Genomic DNA, 23,283 nt, shown 5'->3' on the forward strand with positions numbered 1-23,283 from the left:
TGACAAGGGGTACAGGCAGACAGAGCATCAAAGAAACATTTGTAGTAAATGGCATCTATCAGCATGGGCATCCCAAAATGTTTTGTCATGAGCACTTTGGATGAAAGACAGAGCCATCAGGGACAGTGGGGGAAGTTGAAAATTTTTAGGGGCTGAATTGCTAAAGTGTGCTCTCTTTAATATATTCATTTTCACTTATGTTAATGACCACGGATGGGGTTCACTGGCATTTTAACGCCGTTGAAAATCCACGCAGGAAGGGAAATTTTCCTAAGCATTTCTGGAGGGGAAACAGTTTTTTACCTGCAGCAATGGATCTTTTTAGAATTGCTCACCCAATGCGTGGGTTTAACTTACGTGCGTAGGTCATGGTGGTGTAAGAAACCATAGGCTTCCTTGTCAGAAGGAATGGACCAAGATCATAGGGAGCTACAGAGAGATTAGTGAACAGAGGTTGGAGTTTGAGGGAGAAAGAAAGAGACGGTGTGTGCTTGAGCCTTTATAAACCTCTGCCACCATCTCAGGGCGTGGATTCTTGCTTACATTTTTCCTATGTTGCCCTGCTGTGGGACAGCCTTGTCTGTGCAGTCCACTTTTTATTTTTTTTGGGGGGGGGGGGGGGGGGGGAGGGAGAGAAAGAACTCTGATCTGGGTAAAGACAGATGGAAACAGAGGGACAGATATTCCAAAGCCATTTATTTATTTATTTAGTTGTGATTTTTCTTGACCGACCATCATCTGAGATATCATGCCGGTTTACATGTAACAGGGGGGGACGACAAAGAAGGAAGGGAGCAGTTACAAAAAACAGGGTAATGTAGGAAAGAGAGCAAAGATTGAAGGCGATAGAGCAAACTTATATACACTCACAAGTAATAACTCACAAGTTAACTGTCTAAATGGGTTATACAGCATTTTGAGCCTCTTATCCGGCTAAATTATAGCCGGTTATGTTGTTATCCGGTTATAATTTAGCCGGATATAAAAGGGGGTTTGGGGGACATTCTGGGGAGCATCCTACCATGATCCAAGCTGGGCACATCTGACTTTGGGAGTGTGCGCTCCCATTGCAGTGTCAGACGCACCTAGAAATGTGTGAAGTTATTCGGCTAATTATAGCCAAATAACTTTATACATAACGGGTGATATTCAAAATAATCTGGCTATGGTTAGTCGGATAACTTTAATCGGGGAGATTCAATGAGACGTTTATCCCACTGAATATCCACTAAATGTCCTACTGAATATGGACCCCAGAGTGTCTTAACCTAAGTTTCTGGTGCTGAGTTTTGGAGACTTTTGTTTGTTGCTGGAGAAGGAATTTTTTTTCCCATCCTTCCTTTCTCTCATTGGGTGTCCCCTTTTTCATTATTTTGTCTGTGACTTTATTGACTGAGGACCCTATGGCCCAGGGACTCAGATAGGAGATTAATCTGAGGAAGGTGGTGTTGCTCATCTAGAAAGAACGTGGTCGCAGAGAAATGCATTCACATCCATTGCCAGAGAGAAGGAGTTCTTAAGGTATCTCTCAAGTCTGTTTAACTACTGACCCGAGGGTGCTGCGCTTGGAAAGAGAGTGCCAACTTGGTACTCCCAGCAGAAGGTCCAGGAGAGTCGTGAGGTATGGTAACTGGGACGTTCCATTCTGTTAAGTAATTGGGACTATCAATCTGACCATTGCACAATGAAAGGAATCTGCTATAAATCTGGGAAAATTTGGTGGATGTTTACACTTTCTTAAATCCCATTCATTGGAAAGGAGCTAAATCATTAAGAAATTGGTTATTACAAAATCTAAAGACTTTTACTGGAAGTGTAAGGTCACAAATGTATTAATTTCAACTTGTAAATCGATTGAATTTAACATCAACATAACTTAAATCCATAATAATATCCAACAGTCTGTAGCAGAAATAATCACTCTGGAAGTGAAAGCTGGGAAGTACTTCACTTCCAGCGTGATTATTTGTGCTGTAGACTGTTGGATATTATCAGCGCTGTTTACAGTGGACTTAAGGACAGTGTAATTGTTGAACAACGTAAAAGGGCCTTGAAGTTAAGCCCTGGACATTTAGATTTATTGACTACCTAGAAAAGCTTTGCAGATAGGGTCTGAACTATTATTGTGTGCCCTTGGGTCCATTACCTGGGTTTCCCCAGCAGGAGTTACATTCACATGTAGGTTTAGGCACACTGAACAGGGTCGTTCCTGGGGTCGGAATGAGCTGGGGAAGGATTTTCACTAATGACCGTATTTTAGGATTTTAAAAAGCGGTGTTTTAGCTCCTGAGCCACCATCACTCAGCACCCCCACCCTCCGAACCTTTCAAGCATCCTCCGACCTCCTGATTCCACCCTCTTACTATAGCAGTTACTTCCCTTTCCCCCTTGCTTTCCTCTCGCGGGCTGCAACGCTGATTCTAAACTGGCGTTAGTTTGCAGTGCTTTACACCCTGACCCACGTGTGTCCTCTTGCATGTGGGGGCAGGGTTCCAGGTGGGTCAGAGTTGGGTGGTTCTGGATATGGGGAGGGGGATCACTGAGGGATCAGGACGTGCTGGGGAGAGGGAAGGATTTTATTTTTCTCTGCGCAATCTGGGCCCTAACTTAAGGTGCCCATATTCATACTGTGGTCGTCATGAATGCTGTGGTGTGCAAATGTTTAGCGCCTGCATTAAGTCTGCAAGATTTCGTGTACTCTTGAAAAGCAAAGGTGCAGCTGACATCTATGTAATTCTGTAGTTAGATTGGGTGTTTGTTTTTTTTTATTTGTATTGCAAATAGGCCAAAAAAAAGAAAGTTAAAAAAAGAAAAGAAATGTCTATGGGAGTTGGGCTGTAATTTTGCTGCTGATATCAAGGAAGGTAAATGTAAATTTCAGTTCCAGCTTTCCTGGGAAAAGCAATTCTCTTGCTAGGGGCCGCATGGACCACTATCTCATAAAATCCCATGTAAAGCCTCAACACTAAAATATGTGAGCCTCTGGGTACTCGGTGAAATAAAGGCCTCTGGTGCATCGAATTTGCAGTTCATAAAGGTTTTTCAAAACCACAAGAAAATAATTTGCTTGGAATACTTATGCGAAAGATAAATCTTTGGAGGATTTCTGAAGACAAAAAATTGATGCAATCTCCTTTAAAGCAGGGATGATAGAAATGCCACCGGACCACACGGGACTTCAAGCTAAGATATCGGGGGGCTAGGAGGAGGGCGTCCCACCCTAGACCACTAGGGATTTTTTTTAATGGAAGGGGGGTTTTGAGGGGGTCTAGTTGACATTTATGCGATGGGTCTCGGGGGGGGGGGCGGTGGAGAGGAGGGGTTTGGATGACTGGGGAGGGTGGGGGTATTTCAATCCCAGAGGGGAGCAGTCAGCTACAGCTTTTCATTTGTGGCTGTTTTGGAAATAGCATGGCTTGGGCCAGCCATTTTATTTGCAAAAAAATGACCCTATGACTTAGCTGCTTTGCATGCATTTGCAAACTTTATGCATGGAAATCGCATCCAAAGCAGCCTATTGTAATAGGGCGTGTTTTGGCCCAAAATAACACGATATTGTGAATATCGCATGATATCACCGCAACGTAGATCTATCATGCAATGAATGATGTTTTAAATGCCTTATAGCCATATTGTAGCTTAGTAAATGACCCCCTTAGACTGTCTATCCTCTGGGGACAGGAAAATCTCTCCAGTACGTGAATGTAACTTGCCTTGAGCTACCAATGAAAAGGCATGAGCTATATAAATAAATAAATTATTTTTTAAAAGGGATATTAATGAGAGGTTCTGAATGCAAGTATTGATTGTATCCGACTGTTTTAAGCATGATTGTGACTGTATGTCCTTCTAAGAAATAGTTCTAATCAGAAAAATTTCTGTTTGACCTTTTTCTCTGGATCGTATGATATGTTTTGGTCCTGAGCTGTCTGTTTTAGTTTATAGGGCATAGAATGACCAGACTGTCTAAGGGGTGATATCTCGCAGGCAGTCAAACTTCTACCGCTTGTCAGGTGGGAGATATTCTTAGCTGGGTATACCTGAGAAACTGGGCAGGTCCGGATGGGCCAGCTGGTCTTTATGAGGGTGATTTTCAAGGGGTCTTCTATGGGTAAACCAGTGTTCTGTGGACAGAAATGACCTTTTACAAAATTGCCCGGCAATATGTGAGTAAACTTACGTCTGTATCGTGGTTGCGCACAGGTTTATCGGTACTGAGCAGAGGCTGAGCAGGGGTTTGCATTTATGTGCCTACTTTTTGCATTTTCAAAAGCATGCGTGTAACATTTCCACCAAAAAATTCTGTACACAAGTTAGCAGCTGTCAGTTTTGGTGGAATAATTTTCCCAAAAGTAAAGTATGTGAATACATGTGTATTTTCCCTTTGAAAATTAGTGTTGTTATGCACACATCTACAATCTGGTATACGCAGGCTGTTACAAAATTATTCCCTCTCTGCTGTCTTCTATTATGTTACTGCATTATTTTACTGCGAGGCTAAGAATCTCTCCAGTATGAGAGGACCGAGCTATATCCCAGTCCTGCCTGAAGCTGCCCATATGTTGTTTATCTTAATCTTACCACTTACAGAGATGATGAAGGGGAGTCATCAAACTGGCAGCTTGTCTTGTGTTCCAAAATCCCTTGCTATGGCCCTGGCAATCTGCAAAGCAGTGCCACAGAAAGGTGCATGCATAAGTAATAGGAGGTGGACATCAGCTTGACCTTTCCATGCCTATTTTGCCCGCATATGTCCCCTAAGTTCTTCTGTCTAGAGATGTCACAATTAGATACCCCAAGACAATGATTCCCAAACCTGCCTGGGTGACCCTAAGCAGTCAGGTTTTCAAGATATCCGTAATGAATATGCAGGAGATAGGTTTGCATATAGTAGAGGCAGCGCATGCTCATGCTTATTCATTGTGGATATCCTGAAAACCCAATGCCTGGGGGGTTCCCCGGGTCAGGTTTGGGAACCAGTGCCCTAAAACATTACTTGCTGGGATGGGAATTTAGTTTGAAAATGAATCATGCACTCCGAATGTGGATGCATCAGGACAAGGGCAGGACTGCTAGGGCCACTAGAATTAAATTCAAACTTAGACACTGCTCAGAAGCTAAGAATGGCCACACAGGTGGCCTACCAAGGACACACACAGAGCTTACCAGCATTCAACACCCCACCCAGTAGAGTTGTGCTGGTAAACAGGAAGTGTGACAGAGTCCTGAATGATAGGTATTTTAGTCAAAGGCGGCAGGAATGTAGATTTCTTGAAACAGAGAAGGGAAGTCAGACACATGTCACTAACATTTTCCCCAATTTCCCATCATGGGCAGTGGGAGAGGATTTTTGTCTTTTGAGACTGCAGTCTGGTTTCCTTGACAACAGATCCCGGTTATTCTCTGACCTCACACATGAGTCATAGACAGTAGGGCTGGTTGCTATGGAAACTCCCACATGACCAACCTCAGACAGGCTCTATTCTTACAATGCAGTCATTCTTCTCTATGAGAAATGCAAATGAATGAAACGAATAACATATGTTTCATTCGTGGGAAGCACCCATTTGTTTTCGGGGGACCCACAAATAAAACTAAAGGGCATATTCATCACAGAATTAGCATTTGTTTTAAACAAATGCACATCCCTATTCTCTATGAGGATCTCAAAGGTTGCATGGGAACATAAGGCTGCAAATATTGTTTTAAATACAATGGTCCCTGCCCCCTAAAAATTGTATATACAAGTTTAGGAAAAGATGGTGTGAGTAGGGCTGTTTCCCTTATGAAACAGGACCTGCTGCATCCCGTGTAGATTATAACCCAGGAAGGCTAGGACAGGGATAAGCAACCTCAGTCCTGGAAAGCCACGAACAGGTCTGTTTTTCAGGACATCTACAATAAAGTATGCATGAGCTATATTTGCACAATGGAGACAGTGCGTGCATATATACCTCATATGTATTCATTGTGGATACCCTGGAAACCAGACCTGTGTGCGGCACTTCAGGAAGGACGTTGCCTACCTTGGGCTAGGATTTTGTTTTACTTTGTATTTTCTTTTGACTCTTGCTGTTTTGAGTTTTGTGAGTCAAGGTAATGAAGAATAAATTGTTTTACTGAAAGATAAAACCTGAGGACTGTGTTCGCCGATTACCTGGGATCAAGCTCGGGGACCCACAAAATTGTCAGGGGGATGGGAGAGCAGGGCCAGTGCAAGAGTATTTGGTGCCCTAGGTGAACCTTCAGTCATTCAGCTTCCCTCCTCAGCTTACCTCTAGCACAGTGCTCCTTCCTGCCAGTGGCAGCGATTGCAGCATTGCTCGCTCTTCTTTGGTGGTATTGGCTCTGTCACAGCACGCCTCTGAGCCTCAAGCTGCTGGGATTTTGCCACCCGCAAAGTTCTGGCACCTTAGGTGACTTCCTAGTTTGCCTAATGGAAGCACGGGTCCTTCAGGAGAGAGCTGGTATCACCTGACTACTCTGTATATTCTTAATTTCAGTTCATTTCATCCCCCATAGACTGGTGGAGTTCGGGGCAGGCAAGGATTTATGATATTGTATTTTGATTTTGTACTGTCTTGTTCCTTACGATGTGAATCTTTTTTTTGTTTTTCTAGCAATGAAAAGAAAAACTAAAAAAAAAAACTTTGAAACTTTACATATTTTAGTGATTTGAGCCCGTTATGTATCACTTCTCCACAACTTCTCTATCTACCACATAATTTAAAAGTGAGTTTTCTCCAAATACTTACAGTGCAATCACAAGAGACATGTTTAACCTTTCCAGAGCTAGCAAGTCTGCCCCAACCAGGTTTTTGACAGTTCAGCATTCCAACACAAAATATACAAATATGCACAGTAAATGTGTATCCAGAAATCCCTTGTTGTTGAAGAGTTTTATTTATTGTGCAAATAGCTATCGCCTTACTGTTGCTAACCCTACTTCATCTCCACTTATTTTTTTTCTAAACTGAAATATATAACAGAACCAGGGTAACTTTCAAAATCAAGAAAATCTAAGTATTATGTAACATGCTGCTTTCAAGAGGCAAACCAGAAAGAATGCACTTTGCTTGAATTGGTGCTCGAAGGGTGAAGCTGGGTTTCTGCACAAAATCTGTGCCAACAGCCATCAAGTTTAACAACCCATCCAATGGCAGTGTTCTCTTATGTAGCTAAGAGGAAAAGATAATAGCCCCATTTTCCAAAAGCTTCTGCTGTAAAGACAAGAGAGGACAATTTCTTTTACAAAACAACAGAGGACTCTCTCCGTTGAAGATTTTCCACTTCTGAGACTGAGGCATTACAATTGGCCACATTATTGCACAGAAAGGACAAAAACAAACCCTCAATCTGAAACATAACAACAACAAAATACCAACAAAACAGATCAGGAAGAAAAAGTTTCTGAAACTAAAAAAGTCCTCCTTTATTGTAGAAAATAGTAATAAATCATCATAAAATATAACAAGGGAAGAATTTTCATGAATAACAGAGAGCAGCCCTCAGACGCATCAATAAACCCCGACGTGTTTCTGCAGAAGCAATTCTAGGGCCTGGAAAAGGACATCGAGCTCATGCGCTGAAGGGTTGGAGGTGCTGGTATTACAGGTGACAACAATACAGTGAACGGAGCTGTCATACAGGAAGTAGAAAAGCCTTGAAAATGGTCCAGCAGACTACCAGAGGAAAAAAGGCGGAAACGACTGGATATTAGCTGAGTGAACACCAAAAATAACGATGTCTCACCGTACAAGGGAAGATGCAGACTAGATTGTTAAGTGAAGAGGGTAAACCAAACCACCATACAAAGTATGTGCAGTGATAAATGATATTAAATAAAAAACCCCAATGGCCCTTTCTCTGGTGACCTTTTGGATCTCTCTTGAAGTGCCTCTGTTGCCTGTGCGACAGCCTTTCATGTCACCTAGCATATCAGCATCTCCAACAGTTCATTCTATGAGCTTTGATGTTTCTTCCTGGTTCCAACAATCTTCTTTGAGATAGGGCGAAACTGTTTTGACGGAAGCCTATCTCGTCCTTCCATCTCCCTCTCTCCTTCTTTTCTCCCAGTCATGCGGGCACTAAGCAGACCGCACAGTTTTACATGCTCGTTTTGAGCGCATAAAACTCCTTGCTGCATTGGCACAGCTGTAAAATCTTGCATTCTGCTGAATGCACCTTATTGCATCGGCCTGTCAGACCGCAGCCTGAAATCATTTTAAGAGGAGACCCAACAGGAGACAAAACAGAATTTTTGTTCCACAAAATGGATTTGTTCAAAACAAATGCACGACCCTACATGTAACTGCAGCCAGTTGCAGGGTGTTCTGTAAATATTACCATTCCCCTGTAGGAGGATATGTGCACATAGAGTATACTGGACACAGGGTAACAAACACACTCAGAGGTTAAATTAGCACAAGTTTGAAGTGTGTGAGCAGCAGCACCAATCATCAGCCCTCATTACTGTCCATTCACTCATCTTTCATAGTAACATAGAAACATAGAAAATGACAGCATAAAAGGACCAAACAGTCCATCCAGTCTGCCCAGCAAGCGTATGGTAGCATCTGCTGCGCCATACAAGTCACCCCCTTACTTAGTTTCCCAAACCGTCAAAGTCAGGGCCCCTGTTGGTTGCTGTCTGAGTCCAATTCCCTGTTACTTCTTGCCGTTGAAGCAGAGAGCAATGTTGGAGTTGCATCCAAAGTATCAGGCTTATTGGTTAAAGGTAGCAACCGCCACATCAGCAAGTTACCCCCATGCTTATTTGTTTTCCCCCCATGCTTATTTGTTTTCCCAGACCATAAAATCCAATGTCCTTGTTGGTTGCTGTCTGAATCTAAGTCCCCTTTTCCTCTTTTCCCCCTGCCACTGAAGCAGAGAGCAATAATGGAGGTGCATCAACAGTAGGAATGCTTATTGGTTAAGGGTAGTAACCACCGCACCAGCCAGTTACCCCTGTGCACTCTTTCCTTCATTCCCATCCTCTAGCCTTTAGGGAACCACAGTGTTTATCCCATGCCCCTTTGAAATCTTTCACTGTTTTTGTCTTCACCACCTGCTCCGGAAGGGCATTCCAGGCATCCACCACCCTCTCCATGAAGAAATATTTCCTGACGTTGGTTCTGAATCGTCCTTCCTAGAGTTTCATTGCGTGACCCCTAGTTCTACTGATTTCTTTCTTTTTTCTTTTTTTTTTAATTTTTTATTTATCAATGTTTTCAATAATCACAAGCAAAAATCTTGTAGAGAAATTACAGTGTCATAGAATACAAAAAGAAGAAATAATATTTTCAGATTCAAATTCATCTATAAGTATATATATACAGCACTGTTTAAATAAAAGAAATATGAGGCTGTAAATGAGACTGTGACAAATACAAAGGAATAAGAAAAAATTAAAGAAACAGGTTACTTAGTGAGGTTAACGAACATTACTTTTACCAAGACAGCTAGGGGTACCTTAGGTATGTGAATCCAAGAGCCCCCTTAATTGGGAGGGTTAAAAAAATATGTAATTCTCATCTTGATATTCAACAGAACATCTACAAGGGTAGCGGAGTAAAAACTGTGCCCCCATCTGTATCACTTCAGAGCGCATAGTTAGAAATCTCTTTCTTCTAGACTGAGTGACTTTAGTCAGGTCCGGATAACACCAGACCTTTTGGCCATAGAATGAAACAAGCCTATTACGAAAAAATTGCCTTAGAATATTATTTCGATCTAATAAAAATGCAAACGATATTAGAAGAGGTCTTCTTCTAGCAACTAATGTTTCTTGAGACATCTCGAGAACCTCAGAGATGTCCATATTCGGCGGCTGATCTTCCGTTTCTTCACCAGTACTTCTTACCGAAGGTAAATAATAGGCTTTGGTAACCACTGGTCTAGCAGGTTCTGGTATCTTCAAAACTTGAGAGATGTATATCTTGAACAGTTCCATAGGAAAAATCAAATTAATGACTGGAAAGTTCAAAAATCTCAAGTTATGGGACCACAAAGAGTTCTTTATATTTTCCAGCTTTCTGTTATTTATTAATTCAGTTTGTACGAAATTGTGCTGCACTTTTTCAACCCCCTCCATTCGTTGCTCCAGGGCTTCTATCTTCTTATTTTGCTGAGATAACATATTAACATTCGTTATCTCTTGATTTTTAATTTCCAAGGGAATCTTAGATAGGGAAATGATAGAAGCTTCCAAGCATTTTGTAGCTGCCCAAATAATTCCTAAATTCATCTCCGAGGGTGGTTGAAGATTCCCTTCCAATTCAGGGATACTGGGATTAACCTCACCTAACCCCGTAACTGTGCCTGTCCCATTTTCCATGGCTGGGAGTGATGGGCAAATCGCTAATTTCTGCATTCCAGATCCCCCTCCATTCTCCACACTTGGAACAGGAAGTGCAGGACCTTCTTTCCCAATGGATCTCGTGCGGGATTTCTTCGAACAAGGCAGCGTTTAATGTCCCGCGGAGAATATCCGAGGTATCCTCCACCACTGCCAGCTCTCCTTTCTCTCCTCTGCATGGCGGCTCAGGCCGTCTCGGAGCGCCAGGACTTAATGTGGTGTCAAGGGTCAGAGGGGACGTTGCATACCCTTCAGCTGTCCCCGCAGTGACCTGCTCCACCGGCGTATTCGTTACCGTCGGAGAGAAGAAGCTTGCAATCTGTGGCTGTAAGCTCTCTGCAGGAAAGGAGCGCAGAGCAGCTTCCCCTCACTTTCGCCTTCCTCTTTGTGTGAGGCATCTGGATACGAGGAAATGAAAATTCAGGTAACGGATCGGAGAGCTTCTGCCGACACGTCTCACCCGGCAGCCATCTTGAGCCTTACTGATTTCTTTCTAACAGAAAAGGTTTGTCAATTGTGCATCATTAAAACCTTTCAGGTATCTGAAGGTCTGTATCATATCTCCCCCACACCTCCTCTCTTCCAGGGTGTACAACAGCCCTTCACCCCCCAAGATATACAGCTCTTTTGGAGTACCACACCCCAGAAGCATGACTGTGCACTTCTTGGCATTGAATCCCAGCTGCCATATCTTCAACCACCTTTCAAGCTTCCTTAAATCACGTCTCTACTCCTTCCAGCGTTGCAGATCTTAGTATCATCCACAAAATGACAAACTTTACCTTCTTTCCCTTCCCCAATGTCGCTCACAAAGATATTGAACAGGACCAGTCCCAACAATGATCCTTGCGGCACTCTGCTTAACACCGCTCTCTCTTCAGAATAGGTTCCATTTACCATTACCTGCTGTCTCCTATCCGTCAACCAGTTTTTAATCCAGGCCACCACCTTGGCGCTCACTCCCAAGTTTCTCATTTTATTCACAAGCCTCCTATGCAGGACCATATCAAAAGCTTTGCTGAAATCCAAGTAGATCACATCGAGCACTCTTCCTCAATCCAATTCCTTAGTCACCCAATCAAAAAAGTCAATCAGATTTGTCTGACAGGACCTTGCTCTGGTGAATCCATGCTGCCTCTGGTCCATCAATTCTTCCATCTGTAGATAGTTCACTATCCTTTCCTTCGGCAGCTTCTCCATTACTTTTCCTACCACCGAGGTGAGGGTAACCGGCCTGTAGTTTCCAGCCTCCTCTCTGCTCGCACTCTTGTAAAGCAGGACCACCACCACTGTTCTCCAATCCCGTGGCACCACTCCCATTTCCAGGGATCTATTGAAGAGGTCCTTCAGGGGACCCACCAGCCCATCTCTGAGCTCCCTCAGTATCCTGGGATGAACCTCATCAGGCCCCATGGCTTTGTCCACTTTCAGTTTTCCCCAACTCTTCCCATACATTCTCTTCTGTAAACGGAGTTTCGTCTACTCCAACCCCGTCCGGTTTCTTGTTAACCAGCGATGGTCTTTCTCCAGGTTTTTCTTTAGTGAACACCAAACTGAAGTATTTGTTTAATATTTCTGCCATTTCTTCATCTCTCTCCACACATTGATCCTTTTCACCTTTCAATTTCACTATACCGCTTCGGATCTTTCTCCTTTCTCTGATGTATCTGAAAAATGTTTTGTCACCTCGCTTTACCTCTTTGACAATCCTTTCTTCCGCTTGACTTTTTGCTTTCTTGGTTACTTTCTTTGTCTCCCTCAGTTCCTTGTGTTCCTCCCTTTGGGATCCTTTATATTTCTTGAACGCTGTTCTTTTTGCTTTTATTTTATCAGCCACCTCCTTTGAGAACCAGATAGGTTTTTTTATTTCTCTTGCTTTTGCTTCATAATTCAATCATCTTATTAAAACAAAAATCTATCTAGCTAAAACCAAGTCCTCCCCCACCCCCAACCCTGGACAATCACTTCACGTCATACCTGTTCACCTATTGATATTTACATTTCCCAAGCTAACTCCTCAGCAGTTTCAGCCTGCACATGCTGCACAGCCATATCTGATCCAAGCATGAGGTAAGTGAATGTGAGCCTGTGGGTCTGCTTTCCACTTTAAACAGATTTTTTTGAGATGACTAATTATGACTGTATCTGAAAGATGCACGAATGGATGGTAGCCAGGGCTAAAGCCTTGATGATTGGGACTACTGCTCACAAGTTACAAACTTGTGCTAATTCAAGCCCTACAGAAGAATTAGCTATTTTTTAATGTTTTATTACATTTTCATATAGACTCTGAAGAAGTTGTGTGAAGTACATAGTTGTTAAACACTGGTGTGTGTATGCAGCATTAACAATGTGGCCTCACTTTGGTTGTCAGATTTTATTTTTAATAAACAAGTGATCAGCAGTTATCAGCAATTAGCTGTCAGTCATTCTGTGACCTATGTGGCCTGAACCGATGGTCTCAGTCCAGTTCAGGGGCAGTGGAAATCTTTTAAGGTTGGAGGAGAGGAACCAACCAAGCTCTGCATAACCCCAGCCCTCTCTCTGTCCCTCTTTCCTCCACCCCCCACCAATCTCTCCCTCCCTCTCTCTCTCTTTCTTCCCCATCCCTCACGATCACTCTTTCCTCTTCCCCTGCTGATCAGTGGCAGGAGGGTGCCACACGTCACATCCTCCTCTGCCGTCTGGCCCGACTGCTGCTTTGAACGGTGCAGCCGTACAGAGTCCCGTGCAGGGCGGAAGCAGCAGTGGCGGAGGACACGACCGACGCACTGCTGCCCTCCTCTTCCGTGCTGCCTGCCTGTCCCAGCCCTCGGTCTCCCCCAGCGATTCAGAGGGAAGGGCCATGGCCCCTGTGACCCACCTACATTCCAAGACCCCAATAGTCCAGTTCACATCTTTAAAAGCGCCGCCGTCACTAGCACTAATTGACACCTTGGGTGGCAGGGTTAGTAACAAGCTCCAGGACCGAATCAGCATGAAAGAAACATGATCTTTCCCCTCCCTCCCTCCCAGAGAGGGTCCCCCATAGCAGCTTGCGAGGCAGGGTGTGGGGAAGTTTGCACTGAGTTGCCCATGCAAAAAAAAAAAAAAAATCAGGTCTGCAGTTTCCAGTGCTGTCAATCCAGCACCCTTCAGGAGGATTTAATTCACTAGGAATATGTAAAAACAAAAGCAAAAATGATGTATTTAGCATCATTGTAATTTATCAAATGCATGAGTGATATGCAAGAGTGAAATGCATGAGTGTTATGCATGTAATATGACTTTCGTCATGAACGTCGGTATAGAAAAGAATTAAATAAATAAATGAGTAATTACCTCAGGCATGAACTGCAAAGTAGGGATTTTTAAATTTCTACTTATTTTATGCATTACAGTTATGATTATACTGTTTGCTAACCGACATGTTATACATCGCTCAGAGCCAGTCACAAATGGAATTAATGCTGTAAGAGCCAGAAGATTTAATTTTCACACACTTGTCAGCATTATGTAAATTTGAATTATGGGGCAAAATGAAAAAACATTTCTCATTAAACTACTGTAATACATACTTCAACATCTGAAGAAGCAGCTCATTATGGCAGCATCTTTGAATTATTCTTATGATGGACCCAGATTAAAATATTTCACAGCCTCACAGAGAATCCAGTTTTCTTCAGGACCAATAACAGCCACTAGAATTCTGTGCTAGCGTGAGCCAAACAAACTTGCACAAGTTTTGAGAAAAGCTAAAATAAACCACCAAAAAGCATGCAGTGAATTATAGTTTCAAAAACCATAAAAGACCCACAGCCACTACACCTGGAGAATGAGTCCCTGAAAGAAAAATTCCCTGCTCTGCTGATTTTACCCTTCTGGCAACCATGCAATCTGACGCAAATACTAGCAAGAAGCAAGTTTCCAGCAGAAACTCAGAAAGAAGAAAATGACACAAATCCCTGCAATATATCACGCTACAGACTAACAGGGCCATTTTTCAAAATCATGTTAGGGCGATATTTGCGATAACGCCCGCATACATGCGTTATTTTTCGCATCTCGCGATGTGTATGCAAATTTAATCAAAGGGGAGGACTTTTGGCGGGGTTTATGAAAATAAGGGGTGTATAATGTTGTGTGTGATAGCATAATGCATGTTATAACTACCCCTTTTTTTCCTGGCATTAAGCTGTATGATATGCCCGAACTGAGGTTTGTGATATTTATCACAAATGCTGTTTCAAAGAGGGAGAAGGAGAAAGAGAGCTACTCTTTATAAGGCTCTCATATTAGTCAACTATTTATATCACTGAGGAGGGTCAACTAGCAACTCGAGGTGAGGTTTTGGTGGTGTTCTAGGGTTTGGGGGGGCCAGTTTTACATGCACAGTCAGAGGTTCGAGCAGCACAGTACACATCTGTGAACATTTGATGTGATTTGGAATGAGCGAGGTACACAAAGATGAAATTTGTACAATGTACTCTCACCTTCTCTCACTCTCTCTCTCTCGCCTCTCTCTCTCCCTCCCTATCCCTTTCTCCCCGGGAGTGGTCCAAAACATGGGTGTTGCAGTAACAAAGAAATGTATAGCAAAATGATAAATTTAGGCCTATGTGTCTCATTTACTAAGCTGCATTAGCCGTTTACCACACGGTAAATAGCCTAACACACTTTGATTACAGCCCTGATGCTATCTGCTGGCTTAAGCTGGCAGCGGCAGCATTCCCAGCACTGCTGCTGCTGCAGTGTGACACCAGCCGCACTGAGCGGCATTTATCTATTTTTAAAAAACTCATTGCGGCACTTCTGGGCTCTCTTTGGCTGCCAGGAGCTCCCCAGGCTCTCGTGGCCTCAACAACACTCAGGCAGGTATTTATTTAAATTTTTTTATTTACCCCATTTACAGTAGCCTAATACATGCAAAACAAATAACTCAGTTAGCCTAAAAAATTGCAAGCCGTGTTATTTGATTCAAAGTAGGCTACAACTCAAGAGCTATAGCTAACTTTCCCCAGGAGCATCGAGACGCTGGTGCTCCTGGGGCTCTGCTTTAAAGGGGGCCGATTGGTCCAAAGTGAAGTCCTCCCGAGTGACACTGGAGACCATCTGTTCCACTTCCATGCCACTCCTGGAGGCAGCCAAATTTCCAAAAAACAAAAAAACAGAAAGGGCATCAGACCCCCCCCCCCTCCCCTATTAAAAAAAATGCCTCTGGAGGCTGGCTCCCCAGTTTAGCTCATCCTTCTGAATCCCTGGGCCTTTCTGACATATCCTCGGTGCTCCAGTGAGGGCCTGGAATGCCCATTAGTCCTTTGGTCCTGGTGCTGCCATTTTTCAAAATGGTGCTGGCCAGGTGAGGTCCTACCTTTTGTCCTTATCATTTAATGGGGCAAGTTAGGACCTCGGCTGGCCGGCACCATTTTGGAAAATGGCGACGCTGGGCCTGGAGGCCTAGGGGGCATTCCAGGAGGGGAAGCTTTTGAACCCTATGCTGCAGTATCCTGCAGTCCCCTGCATGGAAAAGACTTTCAACATAAGGGGATCCTATTTATGCTACGCCTATAATATAGTATATATTATTCAATGCAGAACATTTGAAGAAGAGTGCTACAATAGGGAAACAGACTAGGACCTCAAGACGAGAATAAACTTACACAAATGCAAAATTACACATCACAGAGAAGAGCAAGGCAACACCTCTGTGGAGGAAACATATTTCAGGACCTGACCACTGCTTCGATGAGCTTATGATCAGGGTATTAAAGGTTAATTCAGAACAATTCTGGAATATAGGACATTTGAGGTTAAAATGATCATGTACTTCTGAAATGACTTAAAAGGACTTAATAGACACTTTTTTTTTAAATTTACTAGCAAAGGTAATTCTATTTCCTCTGTCACTTTCTTAATAATCTAAGACATAAAGTCTTTCCCTATAGAAAATGACATTTGAACATAATGTTGTAGTGTATGGGCTAGTGTTGCACAAAATGATTGCAACAGTTTTGGCATGTTTTATTTGTGTGGATTGTATTGTTATTTGTTTTATATGTGCAAATGTATTTTAATATTTTATTATGTGAACCACTAAGAACAAGGTTTTTAGGATTAGTGGGATATGCATTTTCAATAAATAAAAGCTCTCCATTTTAACCTTCCCCTTCACTCTACCATTGTAACGGAATCTGTAATTACCTTATATTTTCTGGCAATGTCATATTTTGCTCTTTCTATTCTGACTTGAGGAAATAGCTCCTGAAAGCTGGTCAAGAAAATTATTAAGTTAGTTCAATTAAAAAGGCATCGACTTATATTTTTTGTTTGTTTATTGACCTTTATTTATGTGCATTCAAGTGGCCCAACACATCTACCTTAGTACTTCATCCAAAGTTAAGGCATAAAACATCCAATCCTATTGCTCAGCTGCAGCGGGCGCAAACACACAAAAGACTGGCGTTCATGTCTTTTGTCCGATGGGGTTGGCAGAGCACAGGTGCCCAGCAGAGGCAACATGCTCGAGTCCAGGGAGAGAAGTAGGGTTACCAACTGGTTCCAGATTTTCAGGACAGGTTGATCCAATCCTGGTTTTACTTCCTTGCACGCAGGTACGTGTAGTCTTGATTTTCCAAGGGAATGCAATAGGTACATTAGAATAAGTCCCGGTGTGCAATGGGATAAAACCAGGACTGGATCAAGCTGTTCTGAAAATCTGGAGCTGGTTGGCAAGCCTAGAGCGAAGGAAGGCAGCTGTGGCTTGTTGCTGTCACAGAGTAGCCCTCCCTCCAGACAGCCTGGACAGCCAGGGTAAATTTTCTATGCCTAGACAAACTGCCTGGGATTGGGAGATGAAGATGGATAGCATGGAAAAAACCAAACAAACAATAGAAATTGCATATAAAGAACATAAAACTCCAATAGGCTTCCTTGGATAATTTTAAGAGGTTTTTTTTTTTTCTTTGTTGCGATTTATTTCTCACTCCCATGTATTGCTGCAGCATGCTTCTACAATAATACTGATGTGCTCTACTGAAACGATAAAGAATGTAAGGACAGAGGTGCTATTTATTAAAAAATGAATGTATTCTCAACACACACACAGAGAAATCAGCAGACAGAAAATGCGTTTTATTAACCTACATCGTATTTTGACAGATACTGACAAAGTATATCCAAATTACTAACAATATTTTCAAATGTGTGAAAAAGCTTAGGAAATGAGACCTGAGAAGAGTGGTTGCGTTGTACAATGCTAGAAATATAAACCAGGAGAATACGAATCTCGTCTAAATTGCATTTTTAGGGGGCAATTTTCACAAGCCCATACCGTGTGCAAGGTCTGCGGTGGGGGGCGAGGGGGGCTATTTTAACCCTTGGTACACTGCGCCGGTTCTGAAAAAGGGAAACAGCCCATCTCATCTCCCTTTAAAACGCCAGCAGGTGCAGAGTACACAGGTTAAATGCATTTCCATATTTTGCACCCGCTGTCTGTGAAGGTGGCCGAGTCGGGCCAAACCCACACATGAGCTGCTACATTCCTTCCCCTCCCCCCCACCAGCTCTGACCCGAACATGCCCATAGAACGCCTCCGTTTAATAAGGTTGAAAAATCTTAACAGGGATAGCCGAGTTTATTTATTTATTTATTTATTTATTTTATATACCGACGTTCGATCGAGATATCACATCGGTTTCCAGATAACTAAAAGAATAGGGTAGTAACAGCCCTATTTTACATTATAACATTGTAATAAATATAATAAATTAGTTTGGTGTAGCAAAAAAACTGGAAAACTGCAGTAAAAGGCTTTCATAGTTATCAACAAGTAAAATCTGGGAGATACCTAAACAATATTGTTCACAAGGCAGAACGAAAGGAAGAAAAGACAGGAGGAAAAAAGGAAGGCAAAAAAAAACTAGGAAAAAAACAAAAAATATAGTAGAAGAGAGCAATAAGTGCACTTATAATCAATAAAATCTCCTTTCCACCCACCCCTTAAAAAAAAACCCCCACAGAAAAACAATATTCCCAGCTTATTTTGTGAGGGTAATGTTAAAGGCCGATTTGGGGAATGTGCATGGACTTGTGAACAGTCTTGCTTATTAAACACAACATTATGGATCGACAGAATAATTTTACGGTGCCCTCTGCCATCTGGCACACCGTTTCAGGAAATTACCGTGGTGCTTTCACTTCTTTCGCCTGTATTTTTTTTTGTTTTGTTTTACATAAACATGCGGTGACCTTGATGCCCACACACAGCAAACGTTAAGCAACAACGATAGGGCTTTTAACCTCCCGCGCAGAGACGACGCATCACGAGCAATGGCGTGCGCTGACGTGGCTTTTCTGGGAAGCGGCTGGTGGGGGTGGGGGAGGTTGTAACTATGGTCTCTGAAGCACCGCACACACACAAAAAACACCTGCTGCCTTTCTCTCTGCCCGTCACAAGCTCACGGAGGCCCCTGCACGTTGATGGTCGTCACCGTGGCCATGAAGCATCTCTGGAAGAGTCTGTCGGGCTCCTGCGGCTGATTGTCACAGTCCAGCTTGTGGCTAAAAAAATGCCGCCTAAATCCATTGGGCCCCGCCGTGGACTGGCTCGAGCGACTCGTGCCTTCGAAAGAATGCTGCTCCGTACCTAAAAAAAAACACAAAACCACACAGGTCAGCTGTGCCTGCCAAGGCAGGTTTGGGTCTGAGGATGCCCTGCCAACTGAAGGGAAATTTCGTAAAACAGAAGCCCTTCCCGCTGATTTGTTTGCAGGTGCTCCGCGCGAGATGGCATGGAAGGAAAAGTGTAAAAATAACATGCTGTTGTTTTGGGGGGGGGGGGGGAAGGGGGCAAAGATTTTGTGTATTTTTTGTGACAACCTCTGATCAGTTCCTGGTGGATTTTAATAGAAAAAAAACAAACAAAAAAACCAAAACCAACAAAAGGACACTGTATTTAACTTTCAATGCTGTGACACTATGTAAATTTCAAAGGAACTTCTCTTATATGAAGCAGTGAAGAATTATGTCCCGCCCAGTTTTTGCCAGGAGTCACATCTGGATTGGGAATGTTTTGAGATGTAACTGTTCTTTTCAAATGTTTTGTTGAGCTCTGTACTCTGAAACACAGTAAAGGGTACACACATAAGAGAAATTCCTTTCAAATGTACATAGTGTCACAGCTTTGAAAGTTAAATACAGTGTCCTTTTGTTGTTTTTTGCTGATAGGACTGTTTGTTTGGGTTCTTTATTGTTTCGGGTTTTAATAGAATACATTCCAGGGCCACGGCTGGCCTTCACACAAAGTCTGTACCTGATCGGTCTGTTTTAGCGGCAGTTATCATGCATGTGAACGGACGGGATTGGACCACTTCACCGATCTGTTGTAAGGCATTAAAAACTCACTTAATCTGCACTACCCACATCTAACTCTTCTGTGCTCTGATTTTTTTTTTTATTATTAAAGCTAGCAGTGCAGAATTATGTCCCGTTCAGCTTTTGCCGGGAGTCACATCTGGATTGGGAATATTTTGAGATGTAACTGTTCTTTTCAAATGTTTTGTCGAGTTCTGTACTCCGAAACACAGTAAAGGGTGCACACCTCTGAACCAGATTTACTAACTGCATTGCTCCAAAACAAGTTCCACAGTTTGTCATATGTCTTGGTCTTCAGGTCTAATTGCCAGGAAAATTACAAGTAGTGGTAATGTTAACTTTGTAAAACTGATGATTGGAAATCAAGTGCTATGATTGGGCAGGACAGAGCACAAGATTTGTTTTGATCTACCTTTCCAATTTAATGGTTAAAGCTGCTTATAGCATTATTAGTACTTGGGTACAATACATTCCTGCTCTGAAGAGGAAACATAGCGATTTGTCCCAGGCCACAAGAGCTGTCAGTGGAATTTGAAAGCTGTTTTTTTGTTGTTCTAAGCCTATTGCTCTAATTAATAGCACATTCCTTCTCCATCATTCATTCCACTTTTCAGCACTTCAAAGTGGATTACATTCAGGTACTGTAGGTATTTCTCTATTCCCATGAGGCTTACAATCTAATTTTGTATGTAAGGCAACAGAGGGTAAAGTGACTTGCCCAAGGTCACAAGGAGTGACCCTAGGATTTGAAGCCTGCTTTCCCTGGGCTGCAGTCCACTGCTCTAACCACTAGGCCACTCCTCCACTGCGTTAATAGCGCAGCCAGTATAACCAGGAGTACTGGAGGGCGGCTGCAGCACCTCTGAGGGTGCAGGCATCTATTACACACAGGGGCCGTTTCCTGCACCCCAAACTATACAAATGGTTCCAACTTCCCTGTTTAATGAGTATTTTTACAACACGGTTGTTTGTTTTCTGGTGTAATAAGTCACTCCTGTGGGTATAAAGTAAAATCGATTTTACTGTAGGAGTAATCACACTGACTCAGGGCATGCAGTAAAATCAATCTCAGTGGCAAGGCTGTGCACCGCCATGCAAAAGATATGAATATGATTCCCGGGCCAGGAATCTGATCCCCAGGCTGGCCAAGGATGTGACGGAGGGCAGTTTGCAGCCCCTCAGAAGGGGAAGATTCCCATTTCATTCCCTAACGGTGACACCTAGTGGCTGGACTTAGGCTCCGTGACTGCAGGGTTGAGGGGGGGGGTTGAAGGTGCACGGCCCCAAGCCGAGGTGTGCTGCTAACTGGGCTAGGCGAGTTGGGAAGGGAATAATAGAATAGTGGGAAAAAGCTCACGGCACTGGAGTCTAAAGGAGACCAGTATTGGTTCACCTGCACGTGCAAAAGGAAACTGCCAGGCCAAGAAAACAATTGTTTTACACCCCCCCCCCCCCCCCTAGTCCTGGACTACTACACAGATACTGAAAAAAAGACTGCACCAGTTCATACCCATTTGTTTGATGTTCACACTGAGCCATGGAAAGAAGTTCCCCATCTCGAAACTCTTCTGAAACTGGCAGAAATCTCAGCTGGTTTATTTCTCAATAATTTATGACATAAAGTAATTCTACAGCAATTCTAGCTGGGCAGATACCAACATTTACATTCCAGCAGGGTAAGAACCTTAGAGAGAGTTTGATTTCATCTCATCCGAGAGTTCAACAGGTTCCCTCTACCACGAATAAGGCCCTGGGCCGTCGTAAATATGGGATTCCTGTTACTTGCGCAAATGTACTGGACCTGCTGGTTTTTCCATCAATCTCAGCTGAATTATCTATTTCTACTTTTTCAAAATGTCTTAATATAATACCATGCACTTCAATTACAATCTGTTCTAAGCGGTTAACAGATATGTAAAAGTGTAACACAAAACCAGTAAAACATAATAAAAATCACAAACAAAACAGAGCAAATAGCCAAGAACCATTTCAGAACACAGCACCTTCGCTCGTGCAGCAAGAACCTTGCCTCTCCAACAAAATTCACGTTTCAAATGCCTGCACGTTCAATCTGCTTATGAAACATATTATAATCAAGCAACCTTCTTAATTGCAATTAAAGACGCATATTTACAGAGCTACACAGCGTAATGCTACTCAAGTTAGTTGTGCAGTTTTGTGCCCATGTTCTGTACTTTTATATAGGGACAAGACAAAGGAAAATCAATTGCGGGTATAGCGGAGCAATCAAAGTTCCATGGGCAATGTGCGATTCCTGGCTCGGTTAATTCAACGTTAGGCTTCAGCTGCCCACACTTTGTGATTGTACTAAGACGGGATGGACATAAACATTTTACAGGCTGCATGCCGAGGTGGCACACATTACATCCCGAGGGTCTCGATCAGGAGACTGAGAGACCAGTTTATTTGCAAACGATATGGACCAAGGTTGTGAATGGCCTATGGAACTTGCTGGGATACGTTATTGATATTTTTGGCCAATCACTGCATTCTCAGTATAGGGTATTTCTGAACTCGTGAGCCTGTGATTTCATTTTAAAACGGCCCGAGTGGGGGTTTGAGGATGTTTGCATGGAACCTGCAGGGTAGCAAATCGATTTAAGCTCTGTGATGATTTTTTTTTTTTTAAATTTTCAGCCATGCTTTGCCTTTAACATATTATAATTATCATTTAAATTATTGTTTTATTTTTTTTCCAGATACTGATTTTTGCTCATTTAGACTGCTTAAGTTGCACTATTTTGCTTTTGAAGAGGTCATCAAAAGAATAATGCTGAAATCTGTAAATACATTTCTTTGAGAAATCCTATTTTTGGCAAAACCACGGTCCAGGTCAGAGGAGATGGAAGCTTGGCAGATTTTCCAGCAACATCTTGGATGTACATTTATGATGCAAACATTAGCAAATTGAACCTCTCTGCATTGTGAAGATACATTTTTAAATTCCATCAACTGTTGAGTACTTGCACTTCTAAAGGCCACTTTTTGTACCTTTAAGAAAGTTATTTATTGTGATTCATTGAAATGATATAATGTATTCATGGGCTATTGAAAATGTAAGAGGCTTTTTTTAAGCTAATATCAACTGAAGAAGTGTTTTTAAGGCCACTATGATTACATTGTAAGCCATGCTCTTTTAAAATGTAATTGAGGGAGATTTTTGAGGTTAAATACATGAAATTTTTTCACTTCTTAAAAACATCAGTTTTTTTAGACTGAATAAATTGGTTTGCAGAACAATAATTTTTGCCTATTTGTATAATCTATTGACAGAGCAGAAAATGTGATTTTTCAGTGACTGCACTTCCCTCCCAACTGCACAGGCAAGCGATGTCTGAAGAGAAAGGACAGATCAGCTGCAGGCTTGCAGTTGAAACATTTCTACATCAGGACAAAAAATAAATAAATATCCACATCTATATATGTGTCTCACCAAAGAGGTGCAGTTAACTAGAAGTGCATTGGTTAAGAATGTCACTACTCTGAAAGTTTAATAAGTAAAGTGGAAAGAGAAGTACTGTCTGGCACAAAATGTCCTTAGTGGGACTTTCTAA

The 23,283-nt window shown here is 42.5% G+C and overlaps 1 protein-coding gene across 3 annotated transcripts in view; it reads right to left on the reverse strand.

The window, feature by feature from the left end:
• Nucleotides 1–17,452: 17,452 nt before the first annotated feature.
• The window catches only part of SHISAL2A (shisa like 2A), a 59,722-nt gene continuing 53,891 nt past the window's right edge, over nucleotides 17,453–23,283 (reverse strand). The window contains exon 3 of one of the 3 annotated variants that reach the window (XM_029618687.1): nucleotides 17,453–18,980. In XM_029618687.1, coding sequence (XP_029474547.1) covers nucleotides 18,793–18,980 — 188 coding nt within the window. In that variant the 3' untranslated portion in view covers nucleotides 17,453–18,792. The remainder of the gene's footprint in view (nucleotides 18,981–23,283) is intronic. The other 2 variants (XR_003859021.1, XR_003859020.1) reach the window with 2 other exon arrangements.

This window comes from Rhinatrema bivittatum, chromosome 10 (genome assembly GCF_901001135.1).
Source record: "Rhinatrema bivittatum chromosome 10, aRhiBiv1.1, whole genome shotgun sequence".
Classification (NCBI taxonomy): Eukaryota; Metazoa; Chordata; class Amphibia; order Gymnophiona; family Rhinatrematidae; genus Rhinatrema; species Rhinatrema bivittatum.